A 23414-nucleotide genomic window follows, 5' to 3' on the forward strand; every position below is an offset into this window, starting at 1 on the left:
CTGACCCCAGGAGGGGATCAGAGCTCCAGCTCCATTCCCTGGGAGCCCATTCCTGACCCCAGGAGGGGATCAGAGCTCCAGCTCCATTCCCTGGGAGCCCATTCCTGACCCCAGGAGGGGATCAGAGCTCCAGCTCCATTCCCTGGGAGCCCATTCCTGACCCCAGGAGGGGATCAGAGCTCCAGCTCCATTCCCTGGGAGCTCGTTCCTGACCCCAGGAGGGGATCAGAGCTCCAGCTCCATTCCCTGGGAGCTCATTCCTGACCCTCTGCTGGGGGGTCCCTTCCCTGTGCCCAGCCCTCCCCAGGGAAAAGCTGCTGTGGGCCGATGCTGTGGGGCAGGCACTCAGCAAACAGCCTGGCTGGGGACAGAAGGACACAGAGAGGGGCACTGGTGCAGACTGGTGTGAACTGGTGTGGGCTGTGCCAGGGGAAAGCAAAGGGCGAAGCAGAAGGAATGAGACTGGGGCCGTGCCAAGCCGTGGCTGTAACTGTGACGGCCGCAAGGGCCGGGTGTGAGGGGACAGGCGGCACTGCTGGGCGCGGGAGGGACAGGGACAGCTCATCCCAAGGCCCAGGGCAGGGCTGCAGGTCCCTTTGTCAGCACATGCCAGCAGAAACCCATCCTTGTGTTCCAGCGTCACATCCAGGGGCGCTGAGAGGAGCTGGCAGCAACGCCGCCACGCACACCCCGCGGTGATGGGATGAGGAAATCAGTTTCAGCTTGCCTCAGCAGGTGGATGTTGAACTTCAGAGCCCTGTGCCATTGTCCAAAGTGGCTTTGAGTTCCCTCCCTGCTCTGAAAAGGGATTTTCTCTTTTCCACCTCTGTTGTAAGCAGTTCTCTGTTGTCACAGTAACACAAGCGAAACGGGTCAGGCTGGTTTTCAGCGAGGGGAAAAAAAAACAACCAAAAAAAACACCACAAATGTTTTCCTTGGTTTGCAATTAAAAACCTTCAAGCCAAACCCATGGTCACAGGTCAAAAGTTTGCCTGGATATGAAGCAACAGAGGAGCCTCCAAGTCAACTTTTATTTCCTTCTCGTCCTCTAGTCCTTCTTGTTATCTAGGAACTTCAGACTCAAAAGGGAAGCATTTCTTTGCTCCACAAGCTGGAAGAGATAATTTGACAGCGCTATTTTTCAGGCACCTCTAAACTGTTGAAAACATCCCTTCCTGGGTCTGAACCCCATTTCAATTCATTCGTTGCCGTGGTTTAACCCCGGCTGGCAGCTGAGCTCCACACAGCCACTCACTCAACCCTGCCCTGTCAGGCTGCAGAGCTCCTGGGGCTGTGCCTGGGTGCAGCAAAGGGGAAGAGAGCAGCAAAACCCAGCAAATTCTCAAAAATCACAAAAACCAGCAAAAACCCTTCTCGAAAATCACAAAAAACCAGCAAAAACCCTTCTCGAAAATCACAAAAACCAGCAAACACCCTTCTCAAAAATCACACAAAATCAGCAAACACCCTTCTCGAAAATCACACAAAATCAGCAAACACCCTTTTCGAAAATCAGCAAAAACCGTTCTCAATATCACAGCAAACCCATCTTTATTAGCGACACCGTGAGAGAGCAGCCATTCACCAAAAGCAGGAGTGGATTCTGATCAGCCCAAGAATTCTCCTCCAGCCTCGCTTTTTTCCCTTCCAGCTCGTGCTTTGCAGGGGGACCAAAGGCAATTCCTGGTGTGCCTGAGAATTCAGCAGCACCCCGCGGGAGCTGCAGCGATCCACACTGCTCCCGAGCGGAGGTAAATGTTGTCCCCGTTGCTCGGGGCAAGTCAGAGAAGGCGTTTTCAGAAACTGCATGGAAACACTCATTTGTGCCGCAGTTTTGGGAGGGAAACATTTAAATGGGCGCAGAGCAACTAAAATGACACAGTTTCGACACTTGTGCTCTTGGTGCTTGTTGTTCACTCTCCCCCTGATACCACTAACAACCCTGGACACGCAAAACCGCAGCCCAGGGATATTTTAGCCCTTTGAACCCAACTATACTACGTTTTTTAAAACTGGATGGCTTTTTTTGTTTTGTTTTGTTTTTAATTATTATTATTATTTTGGCCCCAGCATCAAGCTGTACCCAGCCCGTAAGATACTGAAGGGAAACAGATTGTGTGAGGATATTCCTTTCCCTGGCAGGCTCCTTGTCCTCACCACCAAGACCCCACGTAAAAAGCTGCTTTGTTTATAGGCTACACGTTTAAAAAAACAGACCCCAAACCCAGCCTGGAGGCGGCAGTCGTCGTTCCTGGGGTTGTTCTCAGGATGATTTCCACCTCAGCATCGAGAACACCTTGTGGATCACATAAAGCAGGGTGGCCACGAATGCAAACACCTGCGATGGGAAAACACAGCAGGCAGTGAATTTCGGGGCCACCCCAAGCACTGGGCACACACTTAGTGACGCGCCACAAGTCTGGGGACACCCGTGCACGGGTGAGACTGCGCGGATTTCTCTTCCCCCTCCCCTTCCCCAAATTGTTGGTGCGAGCGGGGATTTGCTCTTGAGGCCTCTCCAGAGCCACGTGCTGCTGTCCCCCCGCCCCGCTGGCGGGCACTCACCACGGCAGCAATGTTCTCCCTGTACTCCTGGCCCAGCAGCGGGTCGGCCAGGCCAAAGTTGTAGGTGGCGAAGGCTTCCAGCACGGCGGCGCTGAGGTAGAACAGCGCCGCTACGTCGTGGCAGATGAGATCCTAAGGAGCAAGGGTCACACGGTCACCTCCTGCTGGAATTCCGGAATCTGGGGATTTGGGGGGGTTAGGATGTAGCAATGTGTGTGGGGGCAAGATGGAGGATTTGGGGCCTCTGCGTGGGTTTGGGCGGTTTCCTGTAACTGGGTGATGGAGTCCGCATTGCAGACGTCAAGCAGTCGGTTGTCGGGTTTAAAGTGCAAATTATTTAGGTGGCATTTCATAACTGGGAGAGACTGCCCTTGAGAAGACCGGGTAGAGAGGTAAGCCATTTCACCTCATTTCTCTAACCTGCTAGTTAGAGTCCACAGCTTCTGAGCCTGTAAATAGGTAAGAAATCATAAACATCCAAGCCCAAACGCGTTTCCTGTGTATTAATCCCGACCTCGGGAGGGAAAAAGAAGCCAGGACTGTCCCAACCTCCCAGGGGGTGACACCGCCCGTACAACCACCCCAGGCTGCAGTTTGGGGTGCAGCAGCAGCCCTGGGCTCTGTCACAGGCACGTACCAAGGTGACCCAGCTGCCGCCGCCGCCGTGGGCCCCGCAGAAGTAGAGGCACAGCAGGGAGAAGGACATGACGAAGCAGAACACGGAGACAAACATCACCCAGCCCTGCAGCATGGGGAGCAGGACCTTGGAGGACGCCACCAGGATCCACACGAGGCCCCCAAAGATCTGCAAGTCAAAGAGGGGGGGACAGGGTGAGCGTGGGATGAAATGGCTTGGCCACGCGTGGCAACAGCCCATGAGTTCTTCTCAGCCTCCACTTGGAGCTGGGCATTTAGCTGGGAGCATCTGCCACTGATCCTGACCCCCCAAAAAACTCCTCAGTGTTGCCTCCTGGTGCCCCTCACACCCTGCCTACACCCCTGTGCTCGGGAGGCCGGTGCAGGCCCTGCTGAGGGCTGGCTGGACTCTCTGGGTAGGGGAAACGAGCCTGAGGCTCCCAGCTCCTGCCTGGGAAAGGGAATTTGCACTGCTGCTCCAGCTCTTTGGGTCGTCCTTCACCGGCTACAGCAGAGCTGCTGGTGTGGGGAGCAGGTGAAACCTCCTCAGCCAGCCTTGGGGCTCCTGCACAAGAGGATGGGAGCACGATGCTCAGTGCTGCGGGATGTCTGGAGTGCAAGGGGTGCCTTTGCACTGAAGTGTTCTCAGCAGCTTTTCTGTGCCATGAATCGGCCCAGTTGTTTCTTGGACCTGTGCAACGTGCAGTGATAAGGAGCTCCACAGCTGAGCACACACTGTGCTGTAGTGGGCATCTCTCTCTCTCACCACCAGGCAGTTTCGGGGTTCAGGCAAATGTCCAAAGGTAGGAGAGCCTTGCTGGCTCCAAGGTCCTCCTGATCCTTGGATGGCAAACATATCCCAGTGCCAGCTCACACTCTTTCCATTTCCATTATTTCCATTTCCTTCCAGGCGTTTTGCAAGTGTAAGGGAAGTTTCTGGTTTGTGATAACTCAGGAAATGTTACATCCTCTGTGTCGCCCCCACAGTTGCAGGCAAGTTCGTTGGTGCCATCATGCAAATTGACACATTCCATCAATTATGTGGTTGAGCTCCCCAGTGAAAATGGGTTTTCCCAAGTGCTGCTGTTCAGGTCCCTCTTGTGACAACCACAGGCCGACACCTGAGCACTGATCCAGTCCTAAAAAACCCTATGGCTGCTCCATTAAAGTCAAGCACAGATTATGGCAGAGCTGTGAGGTTGGGGAAAGGAGCAGCACAGCTCACTTCCTACCACTCACCATCTCCCCCTCCTGCAGCCTGTGGTTACTCACCCAGAAAAGTCTGTTTGATGGGGTTTGATTATTGACTTTGCTTTTACGGTGAAGACTCATAAAAAGCAAGGAAGGATTGAGAGGCTTTCAGTAACTCACAGCAGGATGTTGACAGCAGTCTATGAAAAAAATGTGTCCTTTAAATAGCTTTTACAGAGCAAACATACCTGCTTTCAGCTTGTTTCAGCTGCTCCTCATAGATCTGGGTGGCCATTTGTGCAGAAAGTTCTTCAAAATAAATCGATCACAAGGAATAAACTGAGCCTCACAGATTAAAAATAGTAGCTCTTCATCAGCCCATGCAAATGTGGCAATCATCTGGGCTGCAGGTAGGATCTTCTGAAAATTTCACAACTGTCTTGGCATTCAAAATGCCAATTTTATTTTGTTTTGTTTTTGTTGCCATCTTGGTAGGCAACCTGAGATTCCACTGAGGAGTGAGAAACTCCTTTTATCCCTGTGAATGCTGTGATTCAGGGCAGCCACCTCCTTTGTACACAGCAGAGGTCACACAGCTGCGCAGCCCAGAGCCTCCCTGGAGATGGAGAAATCCAGTCATGCAGCATTCCTCCTTCCTGGGTGGCTCCTGGAAGCATTCCTTCAGGATGCACATTTCCAGATCTTACCCAAACCTAAGGACGGGGTGCTCATTTCAGCCCTGCCAAACCCCCTGGAGACAGGGATTACAAACCAACACTTCCAGGGGAATAAGCTGGCTGAGGCCACCAGCAGGCTCAGCACCGGGACTGACACAGCTCCGTGGCAACTCAGAGGATGTTTGGGCAGCCAGAACCTCCACAGGCACTCAACATCCTCTGTGGGAAATAGAAAAGGCAGAAAACTCTCACAGCACTGCAGATGCGGGCCTAAAGTTCAAAAGATTCCAGAATGAGGATATGGAACAATGAGAGTGTGGTTTTGTCTTCAGCAGAGTTAGGCCTTAGCAAGTAGAAAAATGCGTTAAGCAAGAATAATAGAGAAGTTTAATAACGAGGCTCTGTGCTGTATTTATAGAAGGGTATAAAAAGTTCCTGAATAGCAAAAAAAAATAAAATGAAACGAGCACCTATTGTTAGATATAAGGTATAGGTGTAGTTTTAAGGATTGGTTTATGCAGATGCCTGTGAGCTCTTAACAATTTGCTACAGGCAGCCTTGTAACGCAGAGAATTGGGGCTGCTGTTGGCAAGACGTGAGCTGCTGCCATCTTTCCGTTGTGTCACCCTGCACCGGGGCTGATGTTGCAACAAAAGCTCGAGGAACGTCTCCCAGCAGTCCTGTCCTGTTCTTGAGGGATGTTAATACCCAACGATCCTCCTCCACATGGCTGGGCCTCTCCCTCAGGCAGAGAGCAGCTCTGCTGAAGCCAAGCCTTCCTCTGCATCCTCTTTGCTACATTTTTCTCTCCGGGAGAAGGAAGGCAGGTAAATCCCAGGGGTGTGGACTAAAGCCGGCTGACAGGAAAGGATTTGGTGGCAGATGACAAAGCTGAAGTTTTTAGCACGAATTAATCTGAATGCCACCCTACCACACTCAGGCAGAGCTTTCAGTGCCGGACCAAAGCGCTCAGAATTTGGGGAAAAAAGCCTCCCAAAGCTCTTGCGAGGAGAGCACGTTTGGCGAGTGGGGCAGAGGCCACCGGGGAAAGGTTCAAGAGGAGATTTTGTATCCTATAACCTATGCTCAGGGCAAAGGCTTCTAACCATATGTGCCAGTCCCATGAAGATCCCGATCTGGCCGTGCTCGATGCAGTTACGCTGCGGAATGGAGTTACGAGGTGTTTGCTCACCCTTTGCTCACGCACACGCCCCGGAGCAGCGGCAGCCCCGCACCTGCGGCTGGGGAACGCGGCGATGGAGCAGCCCGGCCCCGGCTGGCTGCAAACAATACCCTCAGCTGGCCCTGATCCCCTCTCCAGGGCAGCAGCTCGCCCTCCGCCTGTGCTGGCCGCCAAAATCACCTCCCTGCTCATTCATCTGGCCACCTGCTCCAAACCCACCGGCAACCCAGCCGGGGTTTTCAGCAGGAAATCACAGCGTTTCCCGAAAGCACGCCGAAAAACCCCGCTGCAGACTACAGGAGAGCCTCAGAGCTCCGCAGCGCGTGGTTTTCTCCGAGGATGAGCTGCCCCCAGCCCCTCGTTTGGGGACAGGTGTCACCCCTCAGACACCTGCAGCGCAACCCGGCCCTCCCCCAGGGAAAGGCGAGCACTCACGATTTCAGGGATGAAGAGCACATCTGGGAAGGTGGTCAGGACGGCCAGGCCGCTGGGCAAAGCGCTGCTGGAAGTTGAGGAGGACATTGGAAGCCTCTGGCACGGCGATTTTGGGCCGCTCTGTCTGCTCCTCAGGGCTGAACGCAGCCTCCTCTCCTCTCCGTCTCTTCCTCCTTTCCTCCCCTTTCTGCTCTCGTTTCCTCCTCCTTTTCTCCCCTTCCCGTTCTGCTTTCTTGCCTCCCAGCTTCCTGCTGCCAGGTGAGGACAGCTGTGAGTGGCACAGGTGTGGCCAAGCCCTGTGACCCGCAGTCACATGGGAGGTGTTGGGGAGATGCCGGGGCAGCCCCGGGGCGGCGGCAGCAGGGCCCGGCTGTCCCCAGCGACACCGAGGTGACAGCTGAGGGCAGCAGGCGACACCCGTGCCCATCCACACGGACAGCCTCACGTCCCCCTTTCGTTGCACGCTGAGCCAGCACACCCGAGGTGGTCACAGCAGAGGACACCGGGATGTGACACGGGGCAAACAGTGCCCACCGACACCCAGACGAGGTGTCAAATCGACCAAACCACCTCCAGCACCTCAGCAGGGGATTGGAAATGCCAAGGGAACACAAACGACCTAAAACGGTGAGACTTCCCAAGCAGTTTCAATTTTTTTTTCCTTTTTGTCTGTAGTCCATGGGAGCAAGTCATTCCCTTTCTTCTTCCTATAGATTCTTCAAATCTTCATTTACTCCTTGTTAACACACTTGGGCACAGGGCAAAACCCACAGAACTCCAGAAGCTGAGGCCAAAGAGTGCAAAGAAAGGAGCTTCTTTGAGAAAGGCAGACTGCAAGAAGCGTCCCTTGGAGAAAGCAGTGAGGCAGAGGAGTGGAGGAGGCTGCAAACAGCAGGGAAATCGGGCAAACGCTTTTAATGAGCAGATGAAGCGAGGGGCAGGGTTGCATGGCAGAGCAAGCACAGAACCACACAGCTGCTGGGGCAGTGAAGGGATGGGGTGGACCTTGAGCTCTTATTATTTCCAGTCTATTGAAGCAAAAGCATGGCAGTAGAGAACACCATCTTTTTTTTCTGGGGGCCTTTTCTCCCTTCAATGCAGAGTCCCTGCTGACCTTCACGACTTCTTCAAAGGTGGGAGAGCTTTTGCTGCATCCACCTGATTTTCCACTTCTCCAGTGAGATTCCATTTGCCCTGAAGTGACACAGCTACACATAAAGAACTTGGCTGTGAGGCAGACCTAGGAACCAGTCAGGGAAGAGCGAGAGCTGCAGACACAGACACAGCTCCAGAGGGCTCTCACCGTCTCTGGAAGGACAGAGATGAAGCTCTCCTGCTCCTGGGGTCACACAACTGGTGTGAGGAGCAAGAAACTGCATTGTGAGGGGCAGGGGCACTGGTGCTGCTCCGTTTGGAAGGGCTGGGAGAGCTTTAAAGAACCCCTTCTTTGTCTTATTTACAAATCTTTGATGATGGATTAAAAAGCAGGGGGTTTAGCAGAACACGGGGTTCCGTGGTGAATGCTGAGACCAGCTTGGGCAAACCCTTAAATGAGGCCCCTCATGAGGGTGTTCCTCCTGACTGAAATAGTAATTTCATTAGTTAATGAACATCAACAGGGATGTGGAAGAGCCTGCTAGGGAAGTGAGAACCCAAAGTTTTGAGCAGAAACCAAAGAGCTGGTAACACCTGCCTCAAACACGTTCTGCTGAGGACGACACAGAATCTAGAAGCTGCAGGACAATCAACCTCTTCATACCACTAAAGGTCGCTCCCAGTTTTCCCAGCATTATCTCCTTCAGATGCATGAAGATCCTTCCCTTGGGGGGGAAAACCCCTCAGGGACACCTCTGGAGGCTGAGTGAGAGACTTGCCCATGGTCAGTGCCACGGGTGAGCAACATCAATCTCTATTTGATAGTTCTTAAGCTCGCTGTATCATTGGTGCAATATACAGAGCACTGTATTAGCAGCTTCATTGTGTAGCAAATAATTCTGATCAGATTGCCACTGACCATTTTGCATTTCTCTCTTTTTACATGTTCATCCAATCCCTCTCACTGTCAATTTCAACAAAGCAGTCATTTATTCTTCCTTGTCCTCGCCAGGTGCTGAAAGAAAAGGGATGACACGACAGGTTTTACTAATCTGGAAAAGGTTTCTCTGAAAGACATCCCTGGACACAGAGTTTTGGAGCTGGTATCCAAACACAAAATCCAAAACGCAGAAAGAGGATGAGGATGGCTGCGTTTGCTAAGGAAAGCACCTCACCCCACGGGTGGCGGTGAAGATGCTGCCCCGGGGAGGCACAGAGCAGCAACAGCTCTTTGCAGAGAATTTCTGTGTTAGAGCAGTCCCTGGTGGATGTGTCCAACACCGGAGGCAGCATTCGAATTTCGGTGCGGGGCTCCTGGAAGGAGCGGATTGCTCCCACACAGGAGCATGAAAGACAACAAGTGCTGGCCTTTACCTCCCCTGGGGAGCCTCTTATCTGCACCACAAACACTGTGTGGGGAGAGCTGCTTGCCTTCCAAAAAATAAATGTATTTCTTTTTGCCCTGGCACGTTCTGCCACTAGGGTCCAGACACTTGTGACTTCCAATCTGCCCTTTGGGGCAGCGTGACAGCACATTTAATTCTCTAGCAAGTACACTGGGATATAGGGTGGAGTTCTGAATGCTGACAGTGAGAAGGTAAAAACCAACATCTTTTATGTCCTGGCACCTTTAGTGGGAGCAGTTGGAAGAGGGCTTCAGGTTTGGACCCTGAGGAAGGGAAAGTGAATCACCTCGGTGCAGTTACAAAAGGAAGGTGTAGTCCAGCACTTGCTCTTTCCTCCAGGACCTTCTCTGAGGGAATAGCTGCTGGAGGTTTTAAATTTTGGACATAGATTCTGTGAGAGAACCTGAGGGCACACACAGTGAAAAGAAAGAGCCAAGAGCTGCAGTTTACAGGCTGGAAGAGGAAGGAGAAGGCCAGGACTGGTTTTTTTTGGTTTTTTCTTTCTAAGAACTGTATGGAAGCAGCTGCTGGCTGTTTAAAGCTGGGCTCTGGGATGATCCCGTTGATACGGTGGATGCAGCTGAGAAGGAAAGTGCCCAACTCCAAGCTGTGGGGTGTAAGACAAACGTGGAGCCAGCAAGAGTTTCCTCAGCCAGGATTTTTGCTGCATGTTCACAGTTAAGGTACAAGATCTATGTGATTGAAAATACACCAAGGCCCAGTTATTTGGAGAAATTCTGGAGGCAGCATCATCCCAACTTCCCAGGTGGAAAGTGCCACTGCATATTTTAACACAGCAGCTCTGTCATGCCCAGCTCCATCCACACACGGATATATAAAGATACAGAAGGACAGGCAACATTTCCACAGTCAATGCCTGTCCCTCCAAGGAGTCTGCAGAGTTAATTAGGACATGATTTAGTTCTGTCTATCCCAGATGTCTTCCAGGGCAGCAGAGCTGGTGTGCTGTTGGAGCAGTCCACACTCACTGTCCACGGTAGTTATGGCACACAGTGGGAGGGTCATTCAGCCACCAATAAATACTGTAGATGTAGAGCCCAGTCTTTGAGTGGGCCAAAAGGAAATGTTCCAAAATCAAGAGAGGAATTCTGTCTCCCCTACTACAGCTCACACAGCTCTGGATTAAAATTCCGTAGGGGGCCCTTGGCTGGAGCAAAGCCACCTCTGCCCTGGCCCAACAACAAACACTCCAAAGCAGGAGGGGGCAGTTTCCCCTGCCAGACCCCAAATTCCTGCTCTTTGCTTCCCCCCATCCCATCTGCAACGCCAGTGGCACAACAGCTGCTCAGCTGGGCCGAGCTGTGAGCTCAGCTCCAAGACCTGGCACAGCAGGAGAGCTGCTGAAGCCCCTCAGGTTTGGAGGAAGTTGCTGACACAATTTACTTAGTAAAAAGGGAGTCGGCAAGAAAACACTGACACCCACACTGCTCCAACCTGTCCTGTAAAATCATCACAGTGGGCAGGTTGATTTCCATCCCCACTCCCCTCAACCAGAACAGGCAAGTGCTATTCCCTGAGCACTGAAGGATGGGAAATTAGATTTTTAAAGGTGCCTAAGCCCTCCTGAGCATCTCACTGAGATTATTCTGAGAGGGTGCTTCCCACAGCACAGCTCTGAAACCCCCTTTGCACAGAACATCTCTGTGAGAACACAAACTCTGCAGTTGGCAAAGCCCTCAAGACTTGGCACGAGGATCCCACAGGGTACACAAATGAGGAAAAAAAATTAAGAAAAAGAAGTTTAAGGATTAATCACTTAGGTGAGGAATGCATAAAGTAACAGCCACAGGTCGCTGATGCCAAGATTCTGGTTCAGTGCCCCCTCCCCTTCTCAAAAACACAGCTCACACACTTGCATTTCTGTTTAGGGTTGTTTTGCATTTTTGTCTGTTTTTTTTTTTTTTTTAATAAAAGAAGGCTTCCAGATACCTAATCACTATTGTGCTGTTTGTGCAGGACAAACAAACCTTAAATACTAAAATGCACAAGTCAAAACAAGCTGTTTCAAACTGCTCAGCAGTGCAGGCTCAAGCACTTCTTTGCAATGGCTTTTACTCTTTGTACAGTCGGTTCTATATGTAGCAATGACTGAATATAAAGAATATAGTACATACTATTGTTTTCATTGTCAATTTACAAGAGAAAAAAAAAATAAATATTTCCCATTCTTATTATACATTAACACTTCAGTAGAAAGTTACAGCCGTTGTGTTGGCGTGACCTGCAACAGGAGGAGAAGAGGAGGAGAGAAGGGACATGCATACTTATCTATTAAGAGCTCTAAACTATGACTTTGTAATAAATTACAGAGGATAGATACCAGCCAACAGAATACTGATTATCTGAATCCAGTACATTTGTGATTCTTGCTCCATGGTAAAAGCCGAAAATCTTGCAGAATACAAAAGCCAGTAGCTTGCATTATGTAAGTAAGACAAACCACGTGTGGTGTAGCCTCTTCTCCCAACGTTTGTGGATGACAGGCGCGTGGTTATCTCAGGCAAAGGAGATTAAGTTGTTGAGCTGGTCCTTGCACCCTTCACACATAACTAGCACCATAAAGATGCAAGGACCTCGGCAAACACCTAGATTTCATGCTTAATAGATAAAGCATGCATTTTTGTAGAGTTTGTGCAGGGTAGACTATACTCTGTTCATTAAGGTTACCGTGTAAGAAGATTCTCCACCACTGAAGATGTTACTGTAATTCTGTTAAGATTAGTAGCAACACTTTTAAAAAGTTGAGCAGGCCTGTGTGGGCTTAAAGAAAAACCTGTGCTCATGGTTCCCCCCTGATTGCTGTGCACTGTACCACTGAACTGAGAGCTGAGGAAACAAAGGCAGCAGCCAGAATGTCCAAGGGAGTGGGGGGAAAATGAGCTGCAGTTTGCTTAAAAAAAATTTAAAAAAAAAAAAATAAATATTTTAAAATGGCACGAAGCTTTGTACAGGAGGATCTACCAGTGCAAATACATATACATGAGGTACCAATTCGTTCAGATCTTTTTAGAGGCCAGGTCTATTTATATGTATCTTGAAATTACTCTCTTAATTTCCTGCTGTCAGATAAATGCTACAGCTTGTCAGCCTGTAAGTAAAATAATCAAAACAAATTTTCAGCATATTCAGTATCAGATTATTGTAATTTCTCTACAGTTTAGTTTCTGAGCTTTCACTACTGAGGCTGTTTAAATAATTTCTGTTTTTTCTTTAAAAAGCCCTAGCGACAATTTTCTTTTCCAAGATTTGAGATTATTTGAGGAAAAAAAGTTAAAACTGTGTAAGTTGGAACAACAACTATAACTGGCTGAATATTTTAACGTTGTTTGAAATTTTGCTAAGAACTGTTCGGAAGGAGGAACACAGTTATTGCTATTTGAAGACTTAAAATCAAAATAAAACCAACCTGAAAGCATAGACAGAACTATTCCAATGGTGAAAATCCTACAGATACAAAACAGCATTGTGCCTAACATTTGTCCTTTTGCAACTCAACAGTCTTCAAGTTATCTACAGCTTTCTCATCCAGGTAACTCTGGTGGCATTTGAAGTGGCTAACTGAGGGACACACACAGCTTTTCAACTCTGGCAGCTCGTTCTTGAGGCGTTCCAGCTGCTCCACCTGGAATATATTTGGTTGTTCAGGGTTGGAGTCGTATATCCTGAATGAAAGAGAAAAGAAAAAAATACACTGATCAGTCTAAACTAGCAGTTCACAGAAATGGACACCAGATGAAGCACCCCTGGGATTTTTTCCTTAACGGAGCAGAATTAGGTCCCAAAGGCAGTTTGTTTGGGGTTAGTACCTTGAGTTTTGCTGCTCATCTCACAAGACAAAATGGTATCCCCTTTACACAGACTAGTTAGTGTTTCAGTGGCTACGCTAAAAATCTACTCACTTCATCTCCTGACAAATGTGGTTTTACTGGTGGCACAAAGCAGTGAAACAAGAGCAGAGTTCCAGGCTTCAAAGAAATAAGAAATTTCAGAGCCCTGAGGTTATCTGTACAGACTGTGATATACTGCTTGGAGTGCATGGAGTGCATACTTACTGTTTAAAGAAGTATTTCACCTCCCTCCAGTTCAGAACTTTTTCTTCTTTAAATTACCCTAATTACCACAATATTAAGTGAAGAGTGAAAACCAGAAAATCTGACCTCTCTCCACACCTAATGCAAGTTAACCACTCACACCACTTTCAACAGCCTATCCTCTTTTCACTTTCTTGTTTTCACACGTGTGAACAAAGCTGCAGGATTTGAGGTGCCAGCATCACACCAGATTGTCCAAACCCAAACCACATTCTGAGTGACAGGAGATGCCTTGATTTCCCAACATTGATTTGTAATATCAGCCCGTTTATATCCACAGTTTTAATCCTGCCACCTGGCTGCTCTCACTTTCAGCTGTTGCACACACAGTTCCAGGTATTGCAGGTCTCCAGGTTCATCTCCTTCAAATGAAAACTTCTGCAAGAAATGACCGTGGCCTCTGCCTTGGTCTTTTTAAGAATGTTCACATTTATGATTCCTCCAAGAAAATAGCTTGGTTTTATCTCATCATCCTTTGTCTCTCACACGTTTTCAAGTTATGCCCAGAAGGAAGCAATGCCACTAAGAAAGCAACGCAGTGCTGATGTGAGAGAGGGCAAGGTGCCCTTTTAACCTGACAAGGCAACTCGTGAACTGCTGGTGACACCAAAACCAACGTGCAGCTCAAAGATGGGGACAATACTGGGACTCGAGTGAGGAAACACTTCCACAGAAATATGGATATGGATCACAGTCAGGTCAAGGACAATTTCTGTCAGGACACTCCATGAAGTGAGGACAGATGCTCTTTCTAAGCAGCTTCTGGCAACCATTTTATAACTAGTTCTTCACTACAAGTATAAATTCTTTAATTCCTGCTCCATTCTAAACTCTTTTCAACTGAGATTCTGGATGAATTCAATCCTCCAAGCTCCTTTCAAGCTGCCCACTAGAGCCAGTCCACTCCAATGTGTGTATACAGTTTCTTTTAAACCAAAGGCAGAAAAGACATCTCAAAGCAAAACTTCAAAGTTTGCCGACCCTACTTTTTGTTTGGATCCACAAAAGTACACCACTACCAGAGCTCCAGTACTTCTCTAATTATTTCCAACATCACTGCAAAGATAAGGAATAAACTCTCATCTCCCTAGCCTCCATTCTACAACGGGACAATTATTTGGAAGCAACTACGCACCGAAGTTTCTCCATTAATAAGCAAGCCCTGCAGAAGACTGAAAAGTCCTTTAAACGTGACTTTTGAAAGTTAAGCAGCTTCTACAAAAGACTTGCAGGGCATTGCAGGGCTCTGCAGTGGGTGTAAAACTGATGTGTTTGGCTCCTGAAAGGTGTTTTGCAACCTCTGAAAACACACACAAGCCAAGAGGCAGCAGCACTGAAATACTGTTTTCATGCTCTTGTTTTTGAGTAAAGCTTTTCGCTTTTCTTATTCACAAAACAGGGAAGGCTTAGACTTGTCATTGCATAACATATTAATTTAACCACTGAGTAATTATAAACCAACTCGTACTACACTTCCTCCACATATCCATGCTGTTATTTAAGTAACATGCAGTTTCAGGCAAACAGGGCAGCCCAGATTTCAGCAGTCTTCTGCTTGTGAGAAGTGTTTAAAATGCTTTTGGTTCGGTTGCCAGCTGAATTTGTGAAAATGCTGGGAAGTCACCAATACCAGTCAAGCGCAGCTTTTGCCTGCAAATGCAACATGCAGCCTTAAGGAGCTGTGGTGTTTGGACAAAGCTCTCAGCATCCACGTTTGGGAAATACTGATTCAGTGTTTTTATGCAGTTCTGTGTGCGGCTCAACAGACAAAACTCAGATCATGTAAAGTGAATGGGAAAAGATGATGCAAGTGTAAAAGCTAGCACCCACCCCTCTCCACGTTGGTATTTAACACACAGCCAGCAGGTGGAAAAACACAAGGCTGCATTGTTCTTACTCAGTTAAGGATATTCAAATTCAGAAATATTTTCTGGACTGTTTACAAAGCCTATCCAGGAGAAAAAAACCACCAGATCAATCCCTTCAAGAAATCCTGCTTTAAAAATCAACATTTTAACCAAGCCAGAGAATTTCACAAGAGGTTGGAATTTCTTCTCTTATTAAAATCTAAACATCAGACTAATAAAAAAATTTCAGGATGAGATTTCTGTGCAGACAGAAGATATGTACAGTCATGCACATGAAGTGCTTTCCTGTGTAAGAGCCCAAATAAAAGCCTGAAGGCAGACGTGGCACCTTTCAGTGGAGGCTGCCCTTTTAATTCAAATAATTTGGTTAAACACTGAGGTGAATGGTAGTTGAAGGTTGGAAAATAGGAGAATACCATCCCAGAACATCTGTTTGGATTAATGATTTGGGTGTAAGGAATAACCTGCAGCCCAAGTGGAGAATGGGGGGAGGGAGTGCATTTGTGTTCTTCCCTCTGCCCCACTGAGATCAGCCTTTTCATATTTTTGGCATTCGTAAGCTTCCCAGATTTAGTCTTGCAGTTTTTTCTCCATGCAAAGCAAAGCCAGACCCCCCTACCTGCATTTTTTTTTTTGCCCAGTGCTTGGTATCACCAACTTTTGGTATTCAGGACACAGTTTTTCTGCCATCTTCACAACTGGCTACAGTGTTTTGGTCAATTCTACATGGATGATTAAAGTTTGGGGAAAAAAAAATAGCTTACAGAAATAATCTCCATGCACACAGTTCATAATCTCAGAAATAACTCAGTGCCACACACAGGCAACCCAAAATTCACTGAAATTCCTCTATTCACTTCCTAGATTATTCAGGTAATTAGCACTTAACATGGTGTAAGTAAAGGTCTAGTAAACAGCACCATAATATATCATATTTGATAAGTATCTGGACTTGGCCAGAAATCCAGAGAACAAAAAATTTGCAGAAACCATGGAAGAAGCACCATCTCAGTTCAGCCCTGGAAATATTCTGGAATTTGAAGATACAATAATAGCATGAACTGGTTTTACACTGAAACAGATTACTGCAGTCCCTGCTTATTTCTAGACCTTGGAACAGTCGTGTCCATCTCTCTCTCTCAAGTTCTGCTTTTTAACTTAAGTTTTAAATTTATTTATTTCTAAACTCCAAACAGCGCAGAATATGGATGCTGACACCACACTTATTGAAATTCTTGGTATCAACTTGGAGTCTCAAATGATCTGAAATTATCTGATCACTCTTTAGCCCGCAGCTCCAGCTGTGAGTGGAAATGTTTGCTGCCAGGTTTTACATTCCTACATTCCAGGGTTTGCAGGTATCACCTGCATTTCAAAATGTCCATCTTGAGACACCTGATACAACTTTCAGGAAGTGTCACATCCCTAACTTGTATTAAGACTGGATATAATTTTATTCAGACAATCAGTAAAACTTGAAAAGTAATCAAGAATTGTAAAGGGACGTTTCATTGTTTGTTTTGGCCCACGGGAAAAAAAAAAAGGGAAATTACATTTAGAAATTACACTTGACAAGCCTGCAATAACAGCTTTGGAGTTAATAGTAATTTGGGGGTTGCTCTCCAAAAAATGGGAAGAAGTTGAAGTGGAAGTGACAGAGGAGGTAGGCAGCGAGAGGAGAGATGAACACTATTAGGAATCCAGATGATCTAAACAGTGAAGGAAAGTTGAGAAATTTCTCTTCAGTTAAATCCACAAGGGAATTCAGCCTTGCAAGGAATTGGCTGGTTATCAAGAAGTGAGGTAAAAGCTGTTCTACTGCCCTACCAGAAATTAAAACACACCACACAGTACAACAGGACACATAAGGTGACACGGAGCTGACTTGCAGCCTCGACAAAAATGCCACAACATTCAAGCGGTGTGGAGAACCTAAAGCAATGAAAGCAACATGAAGCCAAAAACGAGGCTGCCACCTGCTCCACTGTTGTACCACAGTAGTGAATACCTCCTGCACAAGGGCTAATTAACAACTCTGGATTAGCAGACATGAGATGAAGAGACATTTTACCAACACTTTATGCGGCAAGGTTTGATTAAAACACCCCAGAAATAATGGATCCCTTTAACTTATGCACACCGCAGAACAAAACCTCATTACCCTGTGATTGCATACTGTGTAGTTAGAGGATTGTTTCACCTGCATTCTAATGCAGAGGTTATTTTTATTGACTGAAGGGGGTCCCAATCCTGAGCTGGAGCAGCAAACGGGATTTAGGTGTCCGTGTCTCCTGTCTGAAGCTGATCCCCGGTGTAAAAACCTGATTAGTCCTTTTTTTAATTGCCAATGAATAGGAGGCATTCTCCTTGTACAGCACAAGGAGTGACACCTCTGGCAAACCTGAGCCTGAAAGGACTCTCAGCAGTCAACAACAGTTTGAAGAGAGTTAATTTCTTTTTACACTGAGAGTCTAGAGCAAATATATTTGATTCCTTGCCCCTAGATACGATTAAATTGACTCTCAGTTTTCACTTTATAAAACAGAGCCCTTGACAATTATCAATCCCCCTTCCTTTCCTTTTTTTTTGGGTTTGGTTTGGTTTTTTTTCCATGTAAAACAATATACAAAGCAATACTCTTGCTAAAGCAGAAGGTTTGAAAGCCTCCTGTAATTTGAAACTTCAGTTACACTTAATGCTTTCCCAATTACTTTCTTATCAGAAATTCTAGTTTAATACAGCTTTTCAAATTAAATTTCATCTCACAATGCTGAATTTCTCATCCTCAAAGACAAAAGAGCTAAAACTCTAGGTTTTTGTAAGCAACCAAATAACACAACACTTTAGTTCCAATATTTAACACAGTGTCCTGAGGTCTCTACCTGAATTTTTGGGTGTAACAGCTACTTCCTGAAATGACTAATTTGGCAGTTTGCTCCGCAGTCACTCCAAGCTAATTTTAATAGGAAAAAAAAAGAAGTGATTTCACAGCTTTGAAGCACGATAGAATGTTGTGTTAACTATATTGCACAGCTTAATGTAGAATGCTGAAACTTCCAGACAAACAACTAAATAACATTTTCCTCACTGTATCACGTACATAACTTAAAAATGACTGTCGTGAGCGTGTTCTTTAAGGAATCAAATTACATTTACGTTAATCTCAGGAAAAACAGAAGTTATTTTGCTTCATATCTACAGCTGAAAGAGTAGGAACTGATCTGGGTTTATGGAGTCCTTGTACTTTCTGTACCCAGTCAACCAAGAAGCACCGTGAAATTTCACCAGAATCAATTTACAACAGTTTCTAAGCCTGATGATGGTGGTGACCATGATTATTATTTTAAAAAGCCACAACTAATTACCTGTCGTATATTAACCCATGAACACCATATTCTTTCAACCTCTTCCTGTTATCTGGGTCATTTGCATCATCACCCCATGAAAAAATAACCAGGCCCTTGGATATGGCCCGTGTAATAAACGCTGGATTCCTCAGCAGGTCTTCAGAATGCACATTAATTCCCTGAAATACAAAAGACTCCAGTTAAAATCCACCTTTCTGAAACACTTACAGCAGTTTTTTTCATCTTTTGACACTGGCAGCTCCCTACCATTTCATCCATAATTTAAAAAAAAAAAAAAATAAAAATAAAAATTGTTCAGTACAATTAGGGAGTTTATTTATGGTGCTATTTTTAAAACAGTGTCTTAAAAAAAATACAACAACATTTGAAACAATGGACTTTTTTTGACAGTTACCCAACAAAATGACAGATTTCAAACAAGCAGTAAAAAATCAACGTGATTTTGGAACCTGTCAGCTTACCAGCAAGTTTTCAAACTGTGCAAAGTTAATGGCAATTGGAGTTGTGCGAGATCTGAGATCCATCAGCTCTGGGTAGAGCTGAGATTCCCCTTGGGTGAGAAATAACACAGGATACTTGTTTTGCTTGTGCCGGATCCTGTCGGGAAAAAAAATCCACAAGTATGAATTAAATAAAAGCGAAAAAAAAAAAGAGAAAAATTAGATCTCACTGTTTTGTGGGGAATTCCTCTCTTTCCTGAGTGTTCTTCTAGTTCCTAGCTGGTGCAAGGAGATGTTTAACATCAAACTGTGTCACAAACTGCTCAAGTGACTCCTTTTGCCATTAAAGGGGTTTATTTATTTCACACAGGTTAAGGGAAGACAGACTTGATGTTGACCTCTGCCCCACACCCTCAGAATGTTCATATACAATCCCTGAAGGCCGTTTAATTCTGTAATTTTCTTCTCAAATGCACAGATTCACGGTAATCGTTTAGATCCATGATCTAAACACGGTTCATACAGAGCCCCTAACCTCACTAAAGCATTTTTCAAGTTGGATGCTGTAACAAGATGATCTGTTCCTAAACTAGGCTTGCACCTTCCTCAAGTATGACTGAAAAGACTTTGGGATACCAGAAGAAACCTTAACCTTTTTTGTTGTGCTAGGAAAGAGTGAAGCATCCAGAAAGGCACTTGGCAAAAATACCCACTGTGACTTTGTTCTCCCATTTTATTTTTGGCTCATTTCAGATGGCCACGTGGTCTCATTTCAGTTCCCAACTATTCTGGCACCCAAATTTTACACCTAAGCAAAACACCTGTTATTTATTTCCTGGTGCGTATTTTTACATACAAAGTAAATTTTACCAAATAAAAATCAATTTCAAAAACCAAAGTACATTATTTCTCCCCTCTTAACTTACATTGTACAAATATCTGCATGAAAAGAAGAAAACACAATTCTCCTTGCTCCAGCATTTATCAAAACAGTTTTCAGAATGATATCTAGGAAAAGGTTCATATCAAAGTAAGTTGACAAGTTGCCATCCCACTGTCCATCCTAGAAAAAGAAAGCACAAGTTGGAGTCACTTAAATGAATGCTTACTAAAATTATTTTAACCAGAAATCTGGTTATTATTTTAACCAGTCTCTGAGTCAACCTGAGCAAAGGGAGAATTCAGCTGGGCAGTCTGAGCACAGAATCAACCCTTCAGTCTGTTAAATGCTAGTTACAGCTCTCCAGGACTGACAGCCTGAGAGGTGCAGCTGAATTCCCACAGCAACAAAATCCACTGCAAAATTCTGTCTCCCCATGCGAGGAATGCATTCCGAGGAAGCCAATTATAGCTTCAAAACCACAAAGGAATCATCTGAAGCCCAGCAATTGTATCAGCAACTCTCTGCTGTTATTTCTAGCATACTGACTCTCACCTAGCACTCCCCTTAGCTTCCTTCCCCCACTCCAGGCTTCCAACCTCAGCCTTTCCAAGCATTTCCCTCTGCACCGAGTGCTGCACAATCCAGCTGCCGCTGACTAGGGGGAAGCAGCTGCTTGCATTGCTGCACCACGGTGCAGCTGCTCCTGCACTGGGCCAGGAGAGGCTGAATTGCATTTTCCTGCCTGCCCTGTTGAGATCTGTTGACTTTAAAAAGAGTCTCCAACCACAAGCAGTCTGAGCTGCATTATGAACTCAACCTTATAAATATTTTAAGAATAAGTTTATTCATTTGTTGGAGCGGTGCTACTATACCCCCAGTTTAAGAATAATGCATTGTTAAAAAAAAAACCCAAAAGGCACAAAACCCCACAAAATGATGCCTTTGCAGCTCGTAAATTGTCACATCAAATGACAAGCTTTAGCCAGGAGACTATCAAAGAATAAAAGGAGATAACATGTATGTTTACTTACCCTTTGTTGGGAGATCCATTTTACTTCTATGTTGAACCCAACATCTTTAGAAACAGACTCCAGGACCTGAAAAAAAAAATTTACTATGAAGAGACCCCACAGCAAAGGAGGACAACAAAGCACCATGAAGGAAATTGCTGAGAGAATATGTTGGAATTTAATGTTAATGGTGTCTAACAGAATTAAAACCCCTAGGTGTTTAACATTTGATACAACACACATATACAGCCTTTTCTACTCCAATTCAAACTAATGAATACATAAAAGTGGAGAAAATCTTAAGGGCAAGATTTTGACATGGCACAAATGTGAGTCAATTCACCTTAATACATGTAAGAAATGCCCCACTTGAACTCCTAAAGAAAAAATGGGTTTTCTTCCTCCAAAAAGTTCTTTTGAATGCAAAAAGCAACTAAGTATGAAATCCAGGAGCTTGCCATTACGATGACCAAAGTTCTTTCATGTAAAATTCTTTTAAAGAACCATTAACCAGGTGATTTCAAAAGGTGGAGCTAACACAAACCAGTCCTAAACGGAAACACTTTGGAAATTCACTCAACACTTCTCAGTGTCTGGCTCTGAGAAATGGCCAAGACACTGTGAGGAACTGCCAAAGGCCAGCTGGGGTTTCTTTCAAAATTTGAAACAACTGTCAATGCATTATAACAGGCAGCGCCCAGATGTTAACCAGCCGTAAAATCCTGAGCTACACAGCTTGGGCTCCTGAATTCTGCAGCTTGAAACACACAACACAGACTGGTAGCTGTGAGCAATGAAAACCCTCCAGTGTGGAGCAATAAAGCCCCTGTTCTCAGTTCCAGCATTGATACCAGAAGCCTAAACCCAAGTATCAGTATCCCCTGCTATGTGTGCAAAGCTGAAAGTAAAATACAGGTTCAGTCATCTTGCTCCACATTCATCACTTACTCTTTGCAGAGAAGGAAATGGCTGCGTCTCAAAAGCAGAGTTCTCTTCCTCTTTAAAAGATGCTGGAAAGAAATATGAAATATTGAATTAAAACAAACAGAAGCATAAACATAACTGAAGTTTCAATTAATGCCAGCAAGAAAAGACTGGCTCAAAATCTTAAGGCCTTTAGGAGTGAACAGTGAAATCAGGTCTCCCTTTTGCTCACCTCCACCTTTTCCTCTAACACTGACACACTCCCGTGATGGTGCAGGCAATTCCTGCTTTGGAATTTAAAACCTCGCCACAACATGTACCAGAATGGCTTCTCCCATCCCTCACCACTTCACTCAGTGAATTACATCCACAATAAGCCTTGGCTATCCAGCCTTATTTGTCTTATTTTTTTTTACTTTAGCTTTTCTTATGGAGGTAGGATGTGTGAGAAAATTTGCTGTCCCTGCAAAGGGGATAATTAAAGCCAAAAATTTACAGCACTGCTAAGACATCCTACAGCAGCTACCAAAGTTCTTGTCAGCAATTCTGAAGAGCCGAAGACACAGTTGGAGAAGCATAAGGTGGAAACATTAGTGGCAATTTTGTTGTGATTATTCAAAATATAAATTGATCTATATATTTCCTTCCACCCTTCTGTTCCTGCTTCCCAAGGGAGTAAGTTCTGTTCAGAGATCTCCTTCCCAGTAAAGAACTCCACAGCATGCACAAAATTAACTGCATAAGCATTCAGAAATGTTCAGGACAAATGTGATTACAACAAGCAACTGCAACCACAGAATTTCTACAATTACATGGCAATAAATCAATCCCAACACTCCTCCAAACTAGTACATACCATTGTGATCTTTTACTTTCAGGGCCGTCACGTGAGCCAGCTGAAGAGCATAAGAGCAACATTAACACTCTGCCCACATCTTCCTACATGTAAAATGTAACTAATTTTGCTTGTAAATAGTTTTCAAGTTTAGAAGTCTATCACAGACACAGTTTCAGCAATTTGTAAAAGAATAAAAGACATCCTAGTACACATCAGGATTTTCTTTCAAACTTTCGTTTTAAGGATTTCAAGAAAAGCTCAAAGTTCAGAGATCATGTTAAGGGTAAACCCAATACAAAACTGCAATTCAGCATCAAGATGTGAAGAAGTCTGAACATTAATCCCTCCTCTGTGTTTCAATCCAGTGCAAAGGGCTGACCTGTTTTATATTGCAGTCACACATACTGAGCTAGAATCAGGCCAGACACAGCCAACTCCCTTGCCCCATTCAAAGTCTCTCTCCACAAAAAGGGGCAGACAAAGCAATTTGAAGTAAAAAGAATCATATGGTCGTTGGACCAGCCAGATGGTTTCCTAGGCTGAGGGCAGGTACCTCACCAGGGTCTTCAGTACCCCACTCTACTGACTTTTTTTTAAATTTATTTGGAAAGCAGAGCAGTTCTACATAGTCCATTTAACATTTGAAAATGACATACCATATTTCTAGAGGATAAAAGTCATGACATTTATCCAAGTTGTAAAAACGGTGCAAAAGTATTTTTCTCTTGGAATTACCTGATTGTTCTGTTGGTACGATTTTTAAAACTCGGCTCTCCCAAACTA

The 23414-nt window shown here is 45.5% G+C and overlaps 2 protein-coding genes across 5 annotated transcripts in view; both read right to left on the bottom strand.

Annotated features, from left to right (window-relative positions):
* Window positions 1-1534: 1534 nt before the first annotated feature.
* Window positions 1535-6990, bottom strand: MAL (mal, T cell differentiation protein). The gene is made up of 4 exons (XM_066177676.1): window positions 6688-6990; window positions 3203-3370; window positions 2566-2697; window positions 1535-2338 (listed from the first exon to the last, which is right to left on the bottom strand). Exons 1-4 carry the CDS (start codon window positions 6772-6774, stop codon window positions 2264-2266), a joined length of 462 nt encoding a protein of 153 aa, XP_066033773.1. The 5' UTR covers window positions 6775-6990; the 3' UTR covers window positions 1535-2263.
* Window positions 6991-11209: 4219 nt separating this feature from the next.
* The window catches only part of GPCPD1 (glycerophosphocholine phosphodiesterase 1), a 40485-nt gene continuing 28280 nt past the window's right edge, over window positions 11210-23414 (bottom strand). For 2 of the 4 annotated variants that reach the window (XM_066177677.1, XM_066177678.1), the window contains exons 14-20: window positions 22650-22689; window positions 21818-21879; window positions 20891-20956; window positions 19903-20039; window positions 18998-19133; window positions 18534-18694; window positions 11210-12871 (exon numbers count right to left, since the gene is read on the bottom strand). In XM_066177677.1, coding sequence (XP_066033774.1) covers window positions 12679-12871; window positions 18534-18694; window positions 18998-19133; window positions 19903-20039; window positions 20891-20956; window positions 21818-21879; window positions 22650-22689 — 795 coding nt within the window. In that variant the 3' untranslated portion in view covers window positions 11210-12678. Of the gene's footprint in view, window positions 12872-15500; window positions 15891-18533; window positions 18695-18997; window positions 19134-19902; window positions 20040-20890; window positions 20957-21817; window positions 21880-22649; window positions 22690-23414 lie in introns of those variants that run through there. The other 2 variants (XM_066177680.1, XM_066177679.1) reach the window with 2 other exon arrangements.

The sequence above is a fragment of the Chamaea fasciata genome, unplaced genomic scaffold, assembly GCF_029207755.1.
Source record: "Chamaea fasciata isolate MVZ Bird 193981 ecotype frontalis unplaced genomic scaffold, bChaFas1.0.hap1 SCAF_3, whole genome shotgun sequence".
Classification (NCBI taxonomy): domain Eukaryota; kingdom Metazoa; phylum Chordata; class Aves; order Passeriformes; family Sylviidae; genus Chamaea; species Chamaea fasciata.